Source organism: Salvia hispanica, chromosome 1, assembly GCF_029641045.1.
Source record: "Salvia hispanica isolate PSC_SH4W2 chromosome 1, Shi_PSC_v1, whole genome shotgun sequence".
In the NCBI taxonomy this organism is placed as follows: domain Eukaryota; kingdom Viridiplantae; phylum Streptophyta; class Magnoliopsida; order Lamiales; family Lamiaceae; genus Salvia; species Salvia hispanica.
In genome coordinates this window covers 12,963,894-12,983,720 of record NC_142692.1, presented here as the reverse complement: position 1 = coordinate 12,983,720, position 19,827 = coordinate 12,963,894, and the positions used below count along the sequence as shown (strand labels likewise).

The 19,827-nt window shown below is 36.3% G+C and overlaps 3 protein-coding genes and 1 pseudogene across 4 annotated transcripts; 1 reads left to right on the top strand and 3 right to left on the bottom strand.

The window, feature by feature from the left end:
* Positions 1–5: 5 nt before the first annotated feature.
* On the bottom strand, positions 6–2,197 carry LOC125224282 (large ribosomal subunit protein uL1y). Its single transcript, XM_048127658.2, has 6 exons — positions 2,125–2,197; positions 1,962–1,995; positions 1,335–1,554; positions 864–1,029; positions 327–532; positions 6–251 (listed from the first exon to the last, which is right to left on the bottom strand). Exons 2-6 carry the CDS (start codon positions 1,964–1,966, stop codon positions 198–200), a joined length of 651 nt encoding a protein of 216 aa, XP_047983615.1. The 5' UTR covers positions 1,967–1,995; positions 2,125–2,197; the 3' UTR covers positions 6–197.
* Positions 2,198–4,441: 2,244 nt separating this feature from the next.
* On the top strand, positions 4,442–9,594 carry LOC125218634 (transcription factor TGA9-like; annotated as a pseudogene). Its single transcript, XR_016134642.1, has 12 exons — positions 4,442–4,571; positions 4,620–4,721; positions 5,022–5,091; positions 5,290–5,487; positions 6,142–6,186; positions 6,343–6,402; positions 6,488–6,565; positions 6,766–6,814; positions 7,726–7,997; positions 8,075–8,296; positions 9,071–9,213; positions 9,303–9,594. The product of XR_016134642.1 is annotated as a transcription factor TGA9-like (transcript).
* Positions 9,595–12,862: 3,268 nt separating this feature from the next.
* On the bottom strand, positions 12,863–14,556 carry LOC148933281 (uncharacterized). Its single transcript, XM_089059802.1, has 2 exons — positions 13,422–14,556; positions 12,863–12,888 (listed from the first exon to the last, which is right to left on the bottom strand). Exons 1-2 carry the CDS (start codon positions 14,554–14,556, stop codon positions 12,863–12,865), a joined length of 1,161 nt encoding a protein of 386 aa, XP_088915928.1.
* Positions 14,557–17,797: 3,241 nt separating this feature from the next.
* LOC125185375 (uncharacterized) lies at positions 17,798–19,827 on the bottom strand. The gene is made up of 5 exons (XM_048081903.2): positions 19,600–19,827; positions 19,229–19,491; positions 18,714–18,925; positions 18,359–18,620; positions 17,798–18,273 (listed from the first exon to the last, which is right to left on the bottom strand). Exons 2-5 carry the CDS (start codon positions 19,487–19,489, stop codon positions 17,950–17,952), a joined length of 1,059 nt encoding a protein of 352 aa, XP_047937860.1. The 5' UTR covers positions 19,490–19,491; positions 19,600–19,827; the 3' UTR covers positions 17,798–17,949.

Sequence of the window (19,827 nt, the reverse complement as noted above, 5' to 3'; positions counted from 1 at the left end):
TAGACTAATAAATCCAAGGAACATATTATGAGCAATAATCTGGAGATAAACAATTACTACTACAAAAGAGTATCAATAATAAACCCTTGTTCAATTTCACAAAAAAAAAAAAGCCCAAAAAATTCCCGTTCCTGGGAAGTTTAGAATAGGTTCTTCTGCTCACACAACTTGACTTTCTTCGATAAACAATAAACTTCTTAGAAGATACGTTGTGGCTTTCCCATGGTACTCTTCAAGAACAAGCACCTCACCTGATACCATCACAAAATAAAAAATTATCACATGCGAATTACTACTATCAACAAAAACATGGAAATGGGACTTACATTTTGCCAATTCTTTTTCAAAAGGGAAACAAGGAAGTTGACACTCATTTGCACGTTCTGGAAGATCTGTTTCTCTTCCATGTCAAGGTTACCCACAGCAACACCCATGCAGAGCACCTTCTTCAACTGGAACTTAATTGTGGCCTTTGTCTCGTTCACCTTGGCTTCAAGAGACTCCTGGTGTGTAACAAGAGTAGGGAATTTGCCTGAATCATAATAATCAAAATAATTAACCACAATAATAGCATTCAAACACCTCCCTAAAAATGAGGATATAGATATGTTGAAAATAAAATTAATACAAATTTATGAGCTTATAACTGTGTTCAGATATCAATATTTTGTATCAGACCTATCACAACTGTTCAAGTCAAAAATAAACATACAAAGGAATGAGCATCACTTTAAATTTATAAACTTATGCTGGGCAATGATTTCCAATAAGAAACAGATTAAGGCACCAGATTCAATCAAATTTACACATACAACTATACTCTCGTAAGTAGGACATGCATCGGTCACAGATTAGGTACTTGCCTGCCTTGTTAAGACCAGGTCCCAGGAGACGTGGAATCTGCTTAATAACAGCTTCTGAGGCCAAGAAAGCATGGTACCTCTTTGCTAGCTTCTTCACCAATTTCTTGTTTTTATTCAACTTCTTCAGTGCTTCGACATCCATGGATGCAAGGCCAATCTTCTCTGCCTGAGAAACAATAACAAATCACATCAAAAACAGTGTTAATGAGATATAATTATAGATACAGAATTATAGAGAAACCCATATCAAACTTCCAAGGTAGGAAATTAATCATTTTAGACAAAGTTAGATTTACTAATAAAAACTAATAGTAGCATCGATATTGGGTTGCCTATTGATAATAAAACACCAATATAGAGACAATACATAAACATCATTGATAGATAAACACACAAATACCTTTTATCACATAACAAAACAAACCAAAGCAAACGCAATAGCTAGCAAAATATATAGATAAACTTCCATACCTCCTCCACATGCTGTGCGTCTCCAAGCATGCAGATCTTCATCTTAGGCCTCGGGATATGGGGCAACCTGACAGATCCACTGAAACGCTTGTCCTTTTGGGGGTCATAGTTCTTGAGTCCAATCTGAAGCTCAATGGTCTCTGTGAAGTTGCGCTTCTTTTCCTTAGAATCTGTAACAATCACAGTGATGGCTTCCCTCAACGCCTCACTCTGAAGCTTACTGCAATTACAATGACAGAGAACATCAGCATATTGTTACAACACTTTTCCTATTTCTGAGGAGATAAAAAGAGGGAAGCATGGATTCATATCAACCTCTAATATGATTTTATTTAAATATATAGCTACCGGTGATAATTGTTTTAAGATGATCTACATATCATACAGCCTAAACATGAATTATAGGAGGGCTCTATCGACATGAAACTGGATAAAATCGGAAAACATTCCTAAATCAGAAGAACATCGATCGTATATCAAATTGTTAATCGAGGCTTGAACATAGCTCACTGATCGAACTAGGAGCCAAGTATCTACAGATCGAAAATCGAAAACTCAAAGATAAACCTTGAATGGAATAAAAGTTGAAATAGAAAATCTGAAAACAAAAATGGTGAATCATCTTACCTCATTGTTCACGGTCAATTAGTTTCCCGAATCACTACATGAACATAATGAAAGGGCAAAATTAACCACGGAAATTGAGCTAAGAAATGAATCAGAATGCGAAAAGGAGATACATAAAATTACAAAAAAAAAAAAAAAAAAAAAGTGATGAGAGAATGCGAACCTGAAGAGCGGTGGCTGGAATGACTGAAGAAGCGGGCGAGTGGCGCAGATTCACATAAATATTAACGCACAAACCCTAACAAGGATGCTTATTGGGCTCTTAATTACAGCCCAATCTATAGCCCATTTATGCTTGATAGTTAATACAATTCAAATTTATTTTGGTGGATCGGGTTCTTGGTAACTGAATTTTGGAAATTATTTCCTAAAAAAATTTTAGTACTGCTCTCTTCTCCACTAAAAATTGATAAACTTGTAAATGACATGAATTTAAATATGCAATTAATAAAGTGAGAAAAGAGAAAAAAATAGTTAAATGAGTTGGCATGCAAATTCGGGTATCCTATCCAAACCCGAAAATTCGAGTACCTAACCCAAAATTTCAAAATATCATACCCAAAACCTGACAGCGTACGTGAATACGGGTATCCTAATACCCGATGCAGGTACCCATACACCCGAAATTATTAAATTTCAAATTTATTCTATTTATATAAATTATATTGGGATGAGAATAGAAATTATTAAAAATAACACAATACTACTATTTATTGACTATTATTAAAAGTTTAAACTTCTAACTTTAATGCTTTAACATTCTCTAGATTATGATTCTAAATGTGATTATATAAATTTACCCTACAGGCCGTAGGCCGTATACTAAATAAAAATATTTATCACAAATACATAACGAATCGAGTATTAGTCGGGTACCCTAGTACGAGTTTCGGGTACCCTAAACCCAAAAATATCCTAACATTAACTACCCAATCCGTACCCAAACCCATACCCGAACCCATAATTTTGGGTTTCAGGTACCCAAAACCCAACGAAAACTAAATTTGCACCCCTAGAAATTAGTGTTAGTGGATTGTGGATTATTTTTTATTGGAAAACTTTCCATATTTAGATTTTGTCTAATATTATAGACGACCCAAAATGATAAAACTAGTCTATTGTTTAGGAATGAAGAAAGTACTGTACGATTTTTTTAGTGGTATACTGGTATTGACTTTGAGGATGAAAGGGGATCCTCTGTTGAGGAAATCACAACATGAAAATATTTGTACTATGATTTTTTAGAGTTTTTAAGTTAATGGATATACTCGTTCTACTCACATTGAACATGTTCATATAAACTTGAATTAACCTTTGCTAAATCATAAACAATAAGATTATATTCATACTCATTGAATTAACTCCTACAGCCGTATAGTAAGCTCTAATTCAATTTCTAATTACCAACGTACATGAATTCATTTACATCATCGGTTCAATATTCCTACAAATGCATTGTAAATATTCCTAAACCCTAAATATAAAACGACATGTAAAACAACTTATCCAGGATTCATATGTTGAACACTATACAAATCTCAAAGTTTCTTTATCTATGTTCCTCCTATTAACCAAGTTAAAGAGACTTTGACTAAAAAATGAGAATGATTGAATAATAAAACACATTGGAATAATAATTAAAAGTAAAAAAAAGCACCATTGAATAAGATCATAGATTAACATTAACACATAGAGTCCGTAAATGATACGATCATGGGTGCTGAGCCTCAGGTCACTAGTATGCCGTGAGTCTCAATAGTCTAACTTTATCATTTTGGGACGTCCAATCTACCCATTTTTTATATCTCTAACTTAACCCATTTTTTTCCTTTCTATCTCTTATTTTACCAATTTGTCATTAAAACTCGCATGGTTCACAAATGAGACTATTTTTTATGGACAAAAGGAGTATAATATATTTCTTTAATCTTTACAACGAAAAGAAATGACTGTATTATTATAGAACGGAGGGAGTACTCTTTAAGTTTTCTCTTGCAAATGCTCTGAGTAATTAAAACTAGTATTCCCTACGTCCCATAAAAATATGCGCACTTTTCATTTTCGTCCATCACATAAAAATATTACCAATATTTTCATTTATGAAATACTGTCTTTAAATAATTATTGATATATAGTATCAATTTATTTACAACTTCTACGACTATATAAATTCAATAAATACTAAAAATATGTGGGTCATACACCCTTATTATCCACTATATTATTTTCAAATTAACACTAATAATTTGTGGGTCTAAACTCTTAATATGTGGAATACTTTATATATTGTATAGTAAAATATAGTGTAATTAATTTGTGTTTTATTTCAAATTCACATATTTTGTGAGGGAGGGTGTATTACACACAGCTAGTGAAGTCCATTATTGTAAGTCATTTTAGAGAGGAAGATTGTACCCTCTCACTCCTTTTAAATTAATTACGCAAGAATGCTCTTGAAAACAAGACGATCATGAATGGGCTGAAACTGAGTTTGCATGGCGAGTCACAGAGTCGGTGAATTGTCTGACTCGGGAGCTCAACACCACCACCATATCCCCTACACGATTGCTCACACGCTTCACCACCCCAACAACTCTACTAATCATGTAAGTTCAAAACAAAAAAGATTTCATTTTTCGATTTGGGTTTTACCAAAAGTTCTGACTTTTTATTTCACAAGAAATCAACAAGGCTCACCTTTTGATTTTGGGGAGCTTGAGGAAGCCATTATTCTGCAAGGAGTTAATGACAAAAAACAACGTATGCTACTTACTCTCTTTTACTTTTCATACGTTGATTTGTGTAACCAACTCCCAAGAGAGAGAAACACGTGTCTATAGAAAGAGGGCAAAGGGGTTTCTATTTCCTGCGCAGAAATCATTCTCGGACTAGGGATTTGAATGGCGTGTGCTTCAAATTTGGAAAAAAACCATAACTGCAAAGCTAAAGGAGATTAGCTAGCTTCTAAACCAAAGTTTGAAAGCCAAAAATTTCAGAAATTTCCCTTCTTCAATTTTTATTCAGGCTGATTCTTGAAGATTTTGCTTTGATCTTTTGCAGCCTTAGACACCGAAATCAGGCCTGCAGCAACTCTGGATATGCTATGAGTTTCCAGCAGCATACCACAAGAGTACTCTATATTTACTTCTCCTTTCAATCTTTGACCAACTTTACATTTCTTCTTAATTTATTACACAATCTTTTCAAAACATAGATTTATTCATTGCTGCTGCTGCTCTCTCAATCTTTCATGAGTGTTCTTAAATGTGTTTTGGAGAGTTTTGTAATGAAAGCGATTTTGACTAAAGAATTGTGCCATTTAATACAGGGAAGCTCAAAATCAGGAGAAGGGAGTACTGATTCAGGGTCAGCTGTAAATACACTTTCCAACACCCCCGAGTCTCCTACCGACCACCGTCAGCCACCGCCGCGGCAGATGGACTCTGCCGGTGGGATTGACAGCCCAAGGATAAGTGGCTCCCACTCCCATCCAGCTGCTGCTAAAGCTAAACCAGCCCAAGAAAAGGTCTGCTACACTTTTTCCTAATTCTTGCTTGAATTTCTTCCTATAGCTCCGGAAAAAGCTCGCATCTCTATTGCTTCTATCACTCAATTCCAATTGCTGCAAGAAAGATGTTGGCAAAGGGAACTGCTCCTTCAGATTGCTGAGGGATTTTTCTGATTTTATTCTGACATATAAGGAAAAGCAGAATCTTTACAGTGTTAAGAGTATTGTATTTCTTTTTATCTTTCTTGATCTTATTGTAGCTGTGTGTCATCAATCTCCACGACTGCAGTTTAAGTCCTTGTTCATAATTGCCTACTTTTTCCCATCCCAAGAACTGTAGTTTAATATTTTTTCACAGATAGAAACAATGGAAATCATTAGTAGACATTGTTGCAGTGGTCATCACCTTGTTAAGAAAGAGCTATAAAAATGCCAGCATATAGTATCTTCTAAATAATGACCAACTTGATTTTGTTAATGAAAATTTTAAATTTTTCAAAAGATTCTACCATTGCTGACACGTTACCTTCCTCCCCCATTCCCTAAATCAGAATAGAATACTATAAAGTTCAAAATTTTGCCTTATAAAATTTGTTTGTTCTAGCTGCCACTTCTCGACTCTAGTAAAGTACTAACAATTGTCTCTCTTGAATTTATTTTTAAAAAATGCAGAAAAGAGGGCCTGGTTCTAACTCAGACGAAGTGCTTGATGCTAAGGTGATCAAAACAGCCCACATTATTCACATGCATGCATGAGCTGAAATCTGTAGCCCCACTGAATTTTATAATTTCTATAGATTTTTCTTAATTCCCAAATATGTATTCTTTGAAGATCTTGATCTTGAATTTGTATAAACTTTTTTCTTCTTACAGACATTGAGACGTTTAGCCCAAAATAGGGAAGCAGCTAGGAAGAGCAGACTTAGAAAAAAGGTAAGTTGCAGTTTTATTTGCTCCTTTCTCTTTTTTTCTTCTTAAAACCAAGATTTTGTATCTATATACATGTGTGTTTCTACAGGCCTATGTACAGCAGTTAGAATCAAGCAGGATCAGGCTTGCTCAGATGGAACAAGACCTCCAGAGGGCAAGGTCACAGGTAACAACAGGAGTAACATTTAATCTATTAGTACTAGCAACAAAGAAAAATTAAGACATCTAATGTCCTACTAATATACTCCTACTTATAAAATAAGTGAAGGCTGCCAATCCAAAAACATTAAATAATTAGTGTGTAATTTTCTATTTGATTTTCTTGACTCACTCCCTTTCTCTATTTCTCTATTACTATATTCACAGGGACTTTTCTTAGGAGGAGGTGGGGCTGCAAGTGGGAGTATTAACTCTGGTATCTCTCTACATTTCTCATTTGTGATTTGATTAAACTGCCCTATTGAAGACTTCTTCCCCTTTTCCCATGAATGTTTTAATTAATTCTTGGTGGAGTTTTGTAAAGATGTTTTTTTTAATGCTTTCATCTTTGTTCAGGGGGGAGGAGTTGGTATTTTCCATGTTAGTTAATTCTTGCATTATGGGATCTCTTAAACATAATTGACATTATTAGATCTATCTAATTTCAATCCATTTATGAACAAAAACATCAAATTTGTCTGAATCTTATATTTTCGCCTAGATTTGATGTCCAGTTATGTGGTAAGAAGAGATTTAAAGTCCATATTAGGCCTGTAAAAATTTTCAAGTAAAACAAATTTTTTTTACTTTGATTAGAAGTTTACTGCTTCTTCGAGGCCATGCTAGATTTTAATTACTGTTTCAGGGGAAAAAAAGATTTAAATCAAATAACTGTATGACCAAGTCTGCAACTTTTACCACATGGTATCAAGTGTGTCATTGACTGTGTTGTGTATATTTTTTCCCCTTCCCAGATAGCTGGTTTCTACCTACGTATATGATAATATTTGGAAATTTGGAATATTTTCAGTTCAGTCTTTTGCCTCATCTGTGCCCACAGATATTTGAATTTTGGCCATGAGCCTTTGTACATTTTGCAGAAAGGCTACTTTATAGTTATGTGGATAAACATAAAAAAGCAAAAAACAAAAAACAAAGAATGAAAGAATCATATAAATGTAACCAAAAAAAAGAAGAGAAAAAAAATATGGTAGAGTAGTAGTTAGTGGTTGAGGCTGTCCTTTTGTGCTTTCTTGAGTTGTGTCTTTACTTTGTGTTTGCAACATGCATGGACCCTATGGATTGTGTTTCACAAATCATTATGAAATAATATTATAACTTTCTTAGGTGGGGCAATATTTGATATGGAATATTCAAGATGGCTAGATAATGATCATAGGCACATGTGTGAACTCCGGACTGCATTTCAAGCTCACTTATCCGACGGTGATTTGAGGGTTATAGTTGAGGGATACATTGCTCATTATGACGAGGTCTTTCTCCTAAAAGGTGCCGCTGCCAAATCTGACGTATTCCACCTTATCACTGGAATGTGGACTACACCGGCCGAGAGGTGTTTCCTTTGGATGGGCGGTTTCCGGCCATCCGACCTCATCAAGGTTTAGTTCATCACTCATTTGTCACCATGCACATTTTTTCATTGTTTAATAATCCTTAAAATTTTCTTGATTAGCAGATGTTAATACCGCAATTAGGCCCTTTAACAGAACAGCAATTCATGGGGATTTGCAGCCTCCAGCATTCCTCACAGCAAGCAGAGGAGGCACTTTCACAAGGGTTGGAACAATTGCAGCAATCCTTAGTTGATACCATAGCTAATGGCTCTGTTAATGACAACATGCAACATATGGCCATGGCGTTAGGCAAGCTAGCCAATCTTGAAGGCTTTGTTCGGCAGGTACATATGTCCACACCTGCTTCCGTTTTTTCCGTTTAGATTGATCAAACCCTGAAATTAGATGACTTAACTATGCAAAAGTGGAATTTAGTTTTAATCCCTTATCTAAAGTAGTTTAAAAGTTGAGGTGTTGCGCTTTAAGGACACACCATGTAGTGGTTTGATGCTAAATGTGACTTTATTTAGTGAGATAAGCGATAAGTGATTAGAAAGCAGATGTCGGAAACTGATGCAACTAGAGAAAGTAGTATCATTCCCTTCCTTTTGGCTTTATATTCTGCTTTCTCTTTTAAGTGATGTCTCAACTATACAGTACTTACTTTATAGAGGGATTGGACTTACCTCGTCATGTGGAGTAAATAAATTTTATCTTCGGATCACATAAGTACATATACCTACAACCTTCTTGCATTTGCATAAACAGCATCTCAAAATTGTTGAATTTTAGGTAGCATCCCTTAACTCTTAGAAATGGCCATATTGAATAGGATCAAAAGATATGCCTAGTTAGAAATGGAAAGATTAAATACTTCCTATTCAAGAAACTGAAAGCAATGCCTTAATGAAAGTTGCTTTAGAATGATATGACAAATTAGTCCATTTCTGGTGGAACCCCCACTGATAGTTTTGATGGCTAACAAATCATAGAGGCTCATTTCTTGCAATGACAATGGCTTGTTTGCTTTTATTCCTTCATTAGGTAAACAGTTATAGCTTAAAAATGAACAAATGAGGCCTTGCTGTTGTTGACTCCATTTTCATGCAAAAACACAGGCAGATAATCTAAGGCAACAGACCCTTCATCAGCTGCACCGTTTGCTGACAATCCGGCAAGCTGCACGATGCTTCTTGGTGATAGGAGATTACTATGGCCGGCTACGAGCTCTGAGCTCCCTGTGGGCTTCAAGACCAAGAGAGTAAGACCATTTTGCATAGCAATTGGGGTTCTTGAGATATACTCTTAGTAAAATGTTTTAAATTTCAACTTTTTTGGTATTTTTTTCAGGAGTATGATTGCTGCTGCAGATGATAATTCTTGCCAAACGACGACGGATTTGCAGATGGTGCATTCTTCTCAAAATCACTTCTCAATCTTCTGATTTTTAACATTACCGGGTTTCTTGATAATTATATTAGATTAAATGTGGTGGAGCAGTGAGGTTGTTTAGGGCCACTTTTTCTTAGAAAATTCTCCTATAATTTTGATGTAGCTTTTGGTTTAATGTCTACATACTACAGTGTTCTCTTGTAAATGTATATCAATATTATGCAAATTATTTTTCCCTTCCTTTTTAAAATCACACCTATTCTCTTTGATTATGAAAAATTTACTTTGTCATAATAGCCTCTCTAGGAAAGGAGAATCGATTATGTGAGTCATGTGACAATGTCATGACTGAAAGAAAGACCATGAATTATGTTATAAATCGGTGGGAGAAGTTTTCTTTCTTATTCAATAATTCATATGATAAAGAGGCTACAAATTTATAGACTAGTATTCTATATATATGGTAAACCTAGATTTACATTAATTGCTCTACTCTAATTTATGCATAATATAATCTGGTATTAATCACACAATATTCTCCCAATATTATGCGATCTCATTCCAACACTCCCCCTCAAGCTAAGTGATGGGGTTCCCAATACTTAGCTTGCCCAGTACTTCTTGAAATGTCTTTGAATTTACTGCATTCGTCAAGATATCAGCCAGTTGATCTTCGGACTTGACATAAGGCATTTCCACCACCTTTGCTTCGAGATTCTCCTTTATGAAGTGTCTATCTACTTCCACATGCTTTGTTCTGTCATGTTGTACCGGATTTTCAGAGATACTGATAGCCGCCTTGTTGTCACAAAATAATCTACAAGGAAGGATGGGCCGGAGATCCAACTCTGTCATAAGTCTTCGTAGCCACAACACTTCTGTTAGTCCACTTTTTATTCCCCTGAACTCTGCCTCTGCACTAGAAAGAGCTACTACCTTCTGTTTCTTACTTCTCCATGTCACAAGATTACCTCCTACAAAGGTAAAGTATCCGGCTGTGGACCTTCGGTCATTCGGGTTTCCTGCCCAATCTGCATTAGTAAAACCATGTATCTCCAGGTGACCATGTTTCTCAAACATAAGCCCATGTTCGGTTGTTCCCTTCAAGTACTTGACAATTCTTAACACGGCTTCCCAATGCTCCTCTTGCGGTGAATGCATAAACTGACTTACCACTCCAACTGCATATGCAATGTCAGGTCGTGTATGGGATAGGTAGATAAGCTTACCAACTAGCCTCTGATATCTCCCCCTATCGGTCAACTTCGCGCCTTCCTTCATCTGCAATCCATGATTTTGTACCATAGGAGTATCTGTTGGTTTACAATCAATCATCCCTATCTCGGCCAGCAAGTCGAGTATATACTTTCTCTGATTTATGAAGATTCCCTTTTTCGACCTTAGCACCTCTATCCCTAAGAAGTACTTAAGGAGACCAAGATCTTTCATCTCAAACTCATGGAATAAGTTCTTCCTTAGTTCGGCTATCTCCTCCTCATCATTCCCAGTAATGATCATGTCATCCACACATATAATCAAACATGTAATCTTTCCTCCTCTCTTCTTGATGAACAAAGTATGATCTGAATTACTTTGTTCATACTCGTACTTCTTCATCACTTCTGTAAATCTCCCAAACCACGCTCGTGGTGACTGCTTCAACCCGTATAGTGTCTTCTTGAGTTGGCACACTTCTTTATCTCTGAAATCCCCTGTGAAACCAGACGGTGGTTCCATAAACACTGTCTTAGGTAACTCTCCGTGCAGAAATGCATTTGTGACATTGAACTGATGGAGCGACCAATCCTTATTAGCAGCAATCGAGAATAACACACGTACAGTATTAATCTTAGCAACCGGGGAAAATGTTTCAGCATAATCCACACCATATGTCTGGGTGTACCCTTTCGCCACGAGTCGTGCCTTGTACCTTTCTATTGTTCCATCTGGTCTTCTCTTTATCGTGAACACCCATCTGCACCCGACAGTTCTAGCTCCTTCAGGCAACTTGCTTTTGATCCATGTGTTATTCTTCCTCAGGGCTTTCATTTCAATAAGCATTGCTTCTCTCCACTTCTTATGCTTCATTGCTTCCTCGGCTGTTTGTGGGATTTCATCTTCTTCGTATAGTGCAGCCTCAAATGCACAAGCCATCTTAGTTAGATTTCCTTGCACAAAGTTTGTCACCCCATAACGGCTCTTCTTCCCTATCTTTTCAGGTGAATATCTTTTCGCGGGATCCCCCTTGTACTTCGGAAGGGAAGTAGGTATCTCCCGGTGGTTCCATCCACAGTGTTATTCTCTTCTTGGGTTTCTGTATCAACTGGGTCAGTGATAACTGTATTTTCCACAACATTCGGTTCAGGTATTACCTCGGATATCGTCGGAAGAGGAGTTGGGGGCGGATGAGTCGGTCCTTGTGGTGAGACTTGCTCGGCGGCAGTGACCACCACTGGTTCTGTTGAATCCTCAATCGGGGAGCTTGGCAATGGCACAACCAAACTTAAATAGTCCTCATAATTATTTGGACAACTCTCCCCCTGACTACTAAGGTGGGTGTGATAGAAAAATTCAGTTTCAAGAAAGTTGCAGTTCATGGTGGTAGTGATTTTTCGAGTGGAAGGTCATAGCATCTGTAACCTTTTTGGTTCACCCCGTATCCCACAAAGACGCATTTGGTTGCACACGGTGATAATTTGGTTATCTCGTGTTTTGGGATATGGGTGTAGACAGTACAGCCGAAGACTTTAGGCTGAAGGTTTAGGTGTTCGGGTATTTTGGCCTTTTTGGAGAGGGAATCAAGGGGGGTTTTCATGTTTAGTGTTTTGGTTGGGAGGCGATTAATCAGGTAAACAGATGTAGCAACAGCTTCTGGCCAAAAAAATGTAGGGACTCTGGATTCAATCATTAGGGCTCGGGTCATTTCTAGAATTGTTCGGTTCTTTCGTTCAGCCACCCCATTTTGTTCGGGTGTGTAAGCACATGAGGTTTGGTGGATTACGCCCTTGTCTTTACAAAATTGGGTCATAGCACTGTTCACAAATTCCCTCCCATTATCTGACCTAAGGGTTTGAATTGTGGTGTGAAATTGTGTTTGGACAAGTTTAAAGAAAGAGGTAAATCTATCAAAAACATCAGACTTGTGTTTCAGAAAGTAAATCCATGTCATTCTAGTGCAATCATCAATAAAAAACACAAAATATCTAAAACCATTCCCACCAACAGTGGGTGCAGGACCCCAAACATCAGAGTGTACTAAAGAAAACATAGATTTCACACGAGTATTTGTAGGCTTAAAAGACTGTCTGTGGCTCTTGGCCAAAACACAAGTTTCACATGAAAAATCAGAAGAAATAGAAAGGTTCGGGTAAAGCAATTTAAAGTAACCAGGAGAAGGGTTTCCTAGTCTTCGGTGCCAGAGCCAAGTTTCCTATTTTGTGGATCCGTGAGCCAGCATCGCACTGCCACGTTGAACTATCTCATCCACGTAATAGAGCCCTCGTTTCTTAGTGCCACGCCTAAGAATCCTCTTCGTCTGAATATCCTGTAAAATACAAAAATCGGGGTGCATCAGAAGTGTGCAATTTAGCTCCTTGGTCACGTGACTAATAGACATCAGTCTCTGAGATAAAGTAGGGACATATAAACAGTTCTTAAGCCGAAGTGTAGGAGATATTTCAATTGTTCCCGATCCTTCTACAAAAATTAATTCCCCATTTGCAGTTCTAATATAAGATTTCGTGCCCTCATCAAAATTAATAAAATCATGTCTATCCGAAGTCATGGTATCGGTTGCCCCACAATCAAATATCCAACCCTTTGAGTGTTTATCAACAACATTATGCACGTGAAATGCAGCGGAAGTCTCTAGTAGGGGTGCAAAACGATTTTCAGATACATAATTGGGGTAAGTATGCAATTTTTGAACTGTCCGGGGTCCAATTTCTAATTTCGGGGAGTCTGGGGGCTGAAACTTAAGTGAGTGGGGTCTTTTATGATAATAGCTATTTTCATGGGGTAAAAAACATAATTGTTGAGAGATTAAATTAGGGTTTGGCTTAGAGCCAAACCCGTTACCTCCTTGCGCCGTCTTCTCTGACGATTCCATTCTGCCGGCGAAATTGCCGGCCCCCCTCACATTGCCGCCGGTCGGGTGGCTCTCCTGACGTCCTCCCACTCCTTGTCCAGTCGGTTCCCTCTGGTTTCCGGTATCATTTCGCCGCGGTGGTCCTTCTCCGATGGCCAATTTTGCTTGAGAAGCCCTCGCCTTTTGGCGTTCTTCCCACCATTCCGGGTACCCCAATCTTTTGAAGCACGTCTCCCACGTATGCTTCTGTTTCCCACAGTGGGAACACCACAATTTTGAGGTGTCGGGACGCTGACTTCCCGATCGGCTGGTGGTGGAGGGGCGCGCTGGAGTGTCGCGGTTCTGTGGTCGTTGGTTTTGGGTGTTTGAGCTCTGACCGATTGCTGCGAATCCTTGTCCGATTTCAACCCCAAATGATGAATCGGCATTGCTGCCGTTGGCTTCTCCGGTGGGTGACGGCGATGCCGGTGGCATGATTCGACGTCGAGCCGCCTCCGTCTTCACCCATCTGTAGGCTGCCTCCACTGATGGGGTCGGTTCCTCCTTCAAGATGTCCCTTCGAATTGAATCATACTCCTGATTCAACCCGATCAGAAATTTGATCAATCGTTTCTCATTCGAATGTGTTCGAAACTGACTGATTCCCTTATCACAGCAATCAATCGGCTGTTTTTGGCTTCTGTTGATGCTGATCCACGGCCCGTGGATCCTCCGGTAATAGGTCTCCAGATCAAGGTTTCCCTGTTTGATGTTTATTGCCTTCTCTTCCAGGTCGTAGATGTGGTATTTGTCGGCCTTGTTCTCGAACGTCACAGCGAGACTGTCCCATAGTGCCTTGGCGGTTAGATGGTGTGCGAAATCAGCCACGATATCATTCTCGATGTTGTCAACGATCCACGAGAACACCACCAGATCGTTCTCTTCCCATTCATCGAATCCCTTGCTCCCCGGTTCTGGGGGTTCGTTCCGGATGTATGAATAGGCTCCTCGGCCTCCTATCTTCACCTTGATCAGCCTTGACCATATGGGGTAATTCTTTCCATTCAATTTGAATGCAATCGTGACGCTTTTGCTATTCTTCAAACTGGTTATTTGTTCTGGTTTGTTATCCTCTGTATCTGACATTCGAGAAATGGTATATTTGGCTATGATGAGAATTTTCTGAGCCAAGATCTTTCCTGCTTTGAGGCCATGTTATAAATCGGTGGGAGAAGTTTTCTTTCTTATTCAATAATTCATATGATACAGAGGCTACAAATTTATAGACTAGTATTCTACATATATGGTAAACCTAGATTTACATTAATTGCTCTACTCTAATTTATGCATAATATACTCTGATATTAATTCACACAATATTCTCCCAATATTATGCGATCTCATTCAAACAAATTATTATTAGAGAAATGAGGCAAAATATGTAAAATACATACTTTAAGTCATTTTAGGTTAGATAACACTAAGATAAGGGATATGGAGTATTCTAATCCTAGCAAACAGATAAAATAGTATAATGAGAAATGTTATCCTAATATATGCTTTTGCTATTGTTATTAATATTTGTTTTATTTCATACATTTAATTTCATTTTAGATTTTAAAATTATTATTGACATAATTAATTTTATAAATTAATAAATAATCAATTTTGATCAATTCTTTATGGAGTATATTTATTTGAGTTAATAGAGAAGTATTCTAGTTTTGATTTTTATATAATTTGTAAAGTTAATGATGCTAATGAAAAAAGTTTGAAGTATATACCATAACATTTTCTTTTTAAAGTTAAACAAATGGAGTACTACTTAGGTTTTATTTTTTTAATGAAAATTAAAAATTGATTATTAGTTGGAAGCTTTGCAATAATAAAGTAAAAAACAGTTTCCATAATTCTGCAGAGTTGTTTAAAATCGTCTTTTATTATTTATGTTTTGTAATTTGCTCTATAAATAGTTAGATACTCCATATATTCTGCTAAAAAATTATATACTTCGATTCTTCCTTAGTAGTTTCCAAATCTTTAATGAAAATATTGTCTATTAGTGCATTATTATTTTCGTTTACTAATTGTTGTAGTTGTTTGGTGGATTTCTTAAAGCACAAAAGACGAGCAAATAAAGGAGGAATTCATGTGGAGGTTATGAACATTTGTCTTGTACTCCATATAATTCCTTTCATTCGCTTAAAAAATTATACTATCAAATTCCCTCCTTACAAAAATACATCTTATCAGATCCAAATGAACATTTCATTTTCCAATTGCCACCTAGTGCACTTCGCAAAATTATTGAATTAGAATATGAATATTTAATTAATACAACTTCTTATTTATTTGAAAAAGTAAAAAAAGTAGTGTTGGGGCTACCTATTATGTTCTTATTTAAGCATTCTATCCTATATTATTTATTTTTAAACCGCATGAACTTAATTTTTGTAAAAAATATAGGGAAAAATTGAGCACACAATTAACTTAAAAGAGAAATATATACATGTAGTTATTTTATTCGCGTACTTAATTTATTTAATAAATATAATAATATTTTAATCGTCATTTCAAAAAGGAAAAAGAGTATTCAGTTGAAAAAATGAGAGGTTGTGGGGAAAACTATGCAATTCGTTTCAAAAAAATAAATAAATTATCTTTCCGTTCAATTAATACGTTAAACAAGAATATAGATTAATCACGTAAAAGTATGATATCTTTCTTTCTTTCTTTACTTATTTAAACATTAGTTGCGTGATAATGTAAAACTTGAGCGTATCTGATACTAATATCTTCTAATGGTATCTTGATTTAGTAAATTTGAAATTAACAATCATGATAAACGTGATAGTATTTTCTTCTATTGGGTAAGTTATACTTGTTCCATTTTATGATTTATTCGTGTTTGAAGTCATCAATACTTGTTTTAATCAACAATATTGATTATATACTGAAACTAATGATTAACAACCATTATTCAAACAGTACGAATAAAATATAAATATTAATGTTCGCAGCCTGATTATACCAAATGCAATGTAAAATATTAGCAGCGTTTCCAAATCAAACATAAACAATAATTAATGATCGAATAGAATAACTTATTTGCTAATCATTGGCGGTTAAATTATTTATTTTTGCCGACAACGGTAGACATGAACCCATGATGATATGTTGTTAACAACATAACACATAACGAATGTAACCATCATAAAGGTTTGACTTTTTTAGTATATCTTTAATTTGCATTTAAAAATAGTTCATTAACATATTTTTTCTTCTTCGTTCAAATATACGTAATATTATAGTATTAAATGCTAAAATATGCTTAGTCAAATATAGGTTAACGTGCTAGGAACAATGAAAATATTGCTTGGCAAAACTACATCTCCAAAGGGGAATAGATAATCATATGAGACTTTGTAGTTTTTCAACTAGTTGATGATATGTACAGTTCACCCTTATTCAATAGGCTTCGAAAAAGAAATAAAATTTTATGTGCGCCAGCTGAAAGAATTGAAAACTATAGTCTATATTCTATTTTTTTCATAAATAGTGTAAGTGGGAACGCGACAGATTCTTTGTGAAATAATACAAATGAAATGTAATTTATAAATGTAAACATAATATTTTTTGGTCTTGAACCATAAAACATTCTGGTAGAAATTAGTACTACTACTATAATTTATTTTAATTGAAAGTAATAGCCACAGCATAAATGGTAAACTAATTGTAATTTTCTAAAATTTGAATTCTGTGGCACATCCTATTCAGTGCTACTAATTATAATAACGGTACTAGTACTAATATTTTCAAGTGCAATAAATAATTAGTGCATCATCGCATCTAATTTTTGACTTGGATCTCTTGGTATGACAGTGCTTATTTTTTGGGCCAAGAGATATAATTTTAAGTTACTATTCCTGTGTCTAAGGTTCATCAGATATCACTGATTCAAAAATATTATTGGGCTATATAATAGAGTATTTATTTTCGGTTTTGATAAACGTGGCCTAATCCCATTAGGAACAATTTACAATGAGTTCTGTTTCCTTTTACTTTTTTTTGTTACAAAATAAAGTTATTATAAAAAAGTAAGGTTTATTGATAGAAAATGGGCCCCAGCCCAATATTTATGCACTGCGCAGTGGGCTTATAAGCAAGTGTAGGCCCAGTTAATTTAGCTTAATTATCATAGTGATGGATTTTAATGTGGGTTTGAAAACTTAAATGTTTTGATCAAATTGCCAAAAAGAGAATGATATAAGTAAGTGAATAGAAATATAGAAGAAAAAGTAGAGAATAAACTAAAGCAAGCTGAAGCCAGCTATTATAATCCATAAAACCTTAGATAGAATAGATTCTATATCAAATAATCTCTGTTTGGGATGGTTAACATCAATAACTGCAACTCCATTGACAACCAAAAGTTTTTTGAAACAAATAAATCACTACCAATTATGCAATCTACTTTACAAGATCATCACTGTTGTCATGAACAAGAATGAAAAAAATAATAAAAAAAAATCAAGCAAACTAGCATTGAGGTTTGTACATTTGAGGAGGATCTTCTCCAAGGACAAGAGACCTCAAAATGGCTTCACACACATCAGAATCATAAACCAGCAGATGCCCTCCATCCGGGACTTCATGATAACGAATCCAAGGCAGTTTTCCCGATACGTGCCTCTGCAGCTGAAAAGGCACCACCTTGTCTTCGTACCCTTGCCATATATGCACCGTGCTTTCCTTTTGAGGGTACGGATTGCACAGCTCCAACGGGTCAAAGTCCCACTTGCCAAAGGCAACCACAAAGTCACGGCGTAGGGAGTCAAACACAGCTCGGTCCCTTATCTTGCTCTGCATTGGTACAAAACACACACACACACATCATGATCTACATAGCTCAGATGATTTTCTTTTTCATGTTTATAGGTGATGATACCTGATTTAGCAATTGGTACCCTGGTGTGATCTTCAACACTTCTAAGTCCTTTCGACTGAAGAATGCAGGGTTCCTATCAAGAACAGTCGACGAAGGGAACAATTTCTGTGTCAACCACCAATACAACAATCTTGGAGCATGGCTTGCAACGAAAACAGCCCACCGAGAAAGGCCCATGCGATAGTCATCTCTTGTTAGGTCACTAGGAAGGGATGGCCATTTGTAGTTTATGTAAGGAACTACTAATGCAACACCTGCTAGCCTAAACATCACAAACAGCAAGAAATTAAAAATTGTCCTATATCTCAAACATCAAACCTAATTGGATCAAACAGAGTAACTACATCCACACTACCTGTTTGGTGTTCGTTTAAGGCAACCCCAGATGGGGTAGCACCCCAACGACACCCCAAGCACGAAGAACTTTGATCCCAGCTGCAACTTATCAGCTAGTTCTTCAATGTCAGATGCTTCACTCTTTAATGATCTCTTTGGATTGGGATCACTTTCTCCATATCCAGCCCGGTCGAACAACAGAAGACATATCTTCAACTCCTCAAGTAAATCCTAGAGGATAAAATCAGATCAGCAACCCCCTATATAACTTCTCAATTAACAACAAAAAGAGCTAATTACCCTATCACAACAGAATCAGAAGCAAATATTCAAGTTTCTGCTTTGTAAATAAACTTAATTCACCACAAGAAACCAATATTCTATCTTCACAAGAACAACAAGCTAGAATTCCAACTATGACAAACTACTATTTAACATGAACATGAAAAAAACAAAGTGCATTTACACCTAGAGCAACTTTCCTAAATCCATCATTAATTTAAAACATAATTAAAAGGGGAGAAATAACTCCACCTGAGAAGCCATGAAATTCATTTCTTTAGAGCTACCAAATCCATGAACAACAATAACTCTGTGATTGGACTTATTCATGGGGACTCCTCTCTCTGTGTAAGCCAAGAATCTGCCATCACTGAGCCTGATTCTTTTTGAGCCACAAATTTGAACATCAGTGGATGAAGATTCAGCAGTTTCAGCTGGAGGAGCAGGCAGCGTGGGCTGCTTCGACATCCCCAAACAACCCATCATCAAAATTACCACTTTCTTGAAAACCATTGCTGCCCACAAAGGCCGAAAGAAAAAAAAATGAATCTTTAACTGAAATGAATGTCTAAAAGTAGAGATATACATATGATTCAAGAATGAGATTCTTGCTCTTGGCATACCCGCACAGAGGAGACTCGATCTTCACAGATTCTTGAGTATCTGAGTTTGTCTGAAAATGCAGATAGCTACGACAATAGTTTCAACTTTGGGCCATATAAAATTGTGTATAATCGTTGTTTATCAACTATGGCTTCCAAGATTGAGGAGAAATGTGGGATGAAAGTTGAAACTCAGCTTCCAAGGAATGGTGGGCGCCCCATACCATGCTCTCTCTAGGCAATTAAATG

Excerpts from the sequence above, each read along its gene's own strand:
- LOC125224282 (XM_048127658.2), bottom strand. Across the intron at positions 1,030-1,334 it reads ACGCACAGCATGTGGAGGAG|GCAGAGAAGATTGGCCTTGC; the intron begins GTATGGAAGTTT and ends ATTGTTTCTCAG. Across the intron at positions 252-326 it reads TGAAAAAGAATTGGCAAAAT|GTGAGGTGCTTGTTCTTGAA; the intron begins GTAAGTCCCATT and ends TGATGGTATCAG.
- LOC148933281 (XM_089059802.1), bottom strand. The coding sequence starts at position 14,556 with ATGTCAGATACAGAGGATAACAAACCAGAACAAATAACCAGTTTGAAG. Across the intron at positions 12,889-13,421 it reads AGAGAAGACGGCGCAAGGAG|GATATTCAGACGAAGAGGAT; the intron begins GTAACGGGTTTG and ends TGTATTTTACAG.
- LOC125185375 (XM_048081903.2), bottom strand. The coding sequence starts at position 19,489 with ATGGTTTTCAAGAAAGTGGTAATTTTGATGATGGGTTGTTTGGGGATG. Across the intron at positions 18,926-19,228 it reads TGAATTTCATGGCTTCTCAG|GATTTACTTGAGGAGTTGAA; the intron begins GTGGAGTTATTT and ends TTTATCCTCTAG. Across the intron at positions 18,621-18,713 it reads CTTAAACGAACACCAAACAG|GCTAGCAGGTGTTGCATTAG; the intron begins GTAGTGTGGATG and ends TGTGATGTTTAG.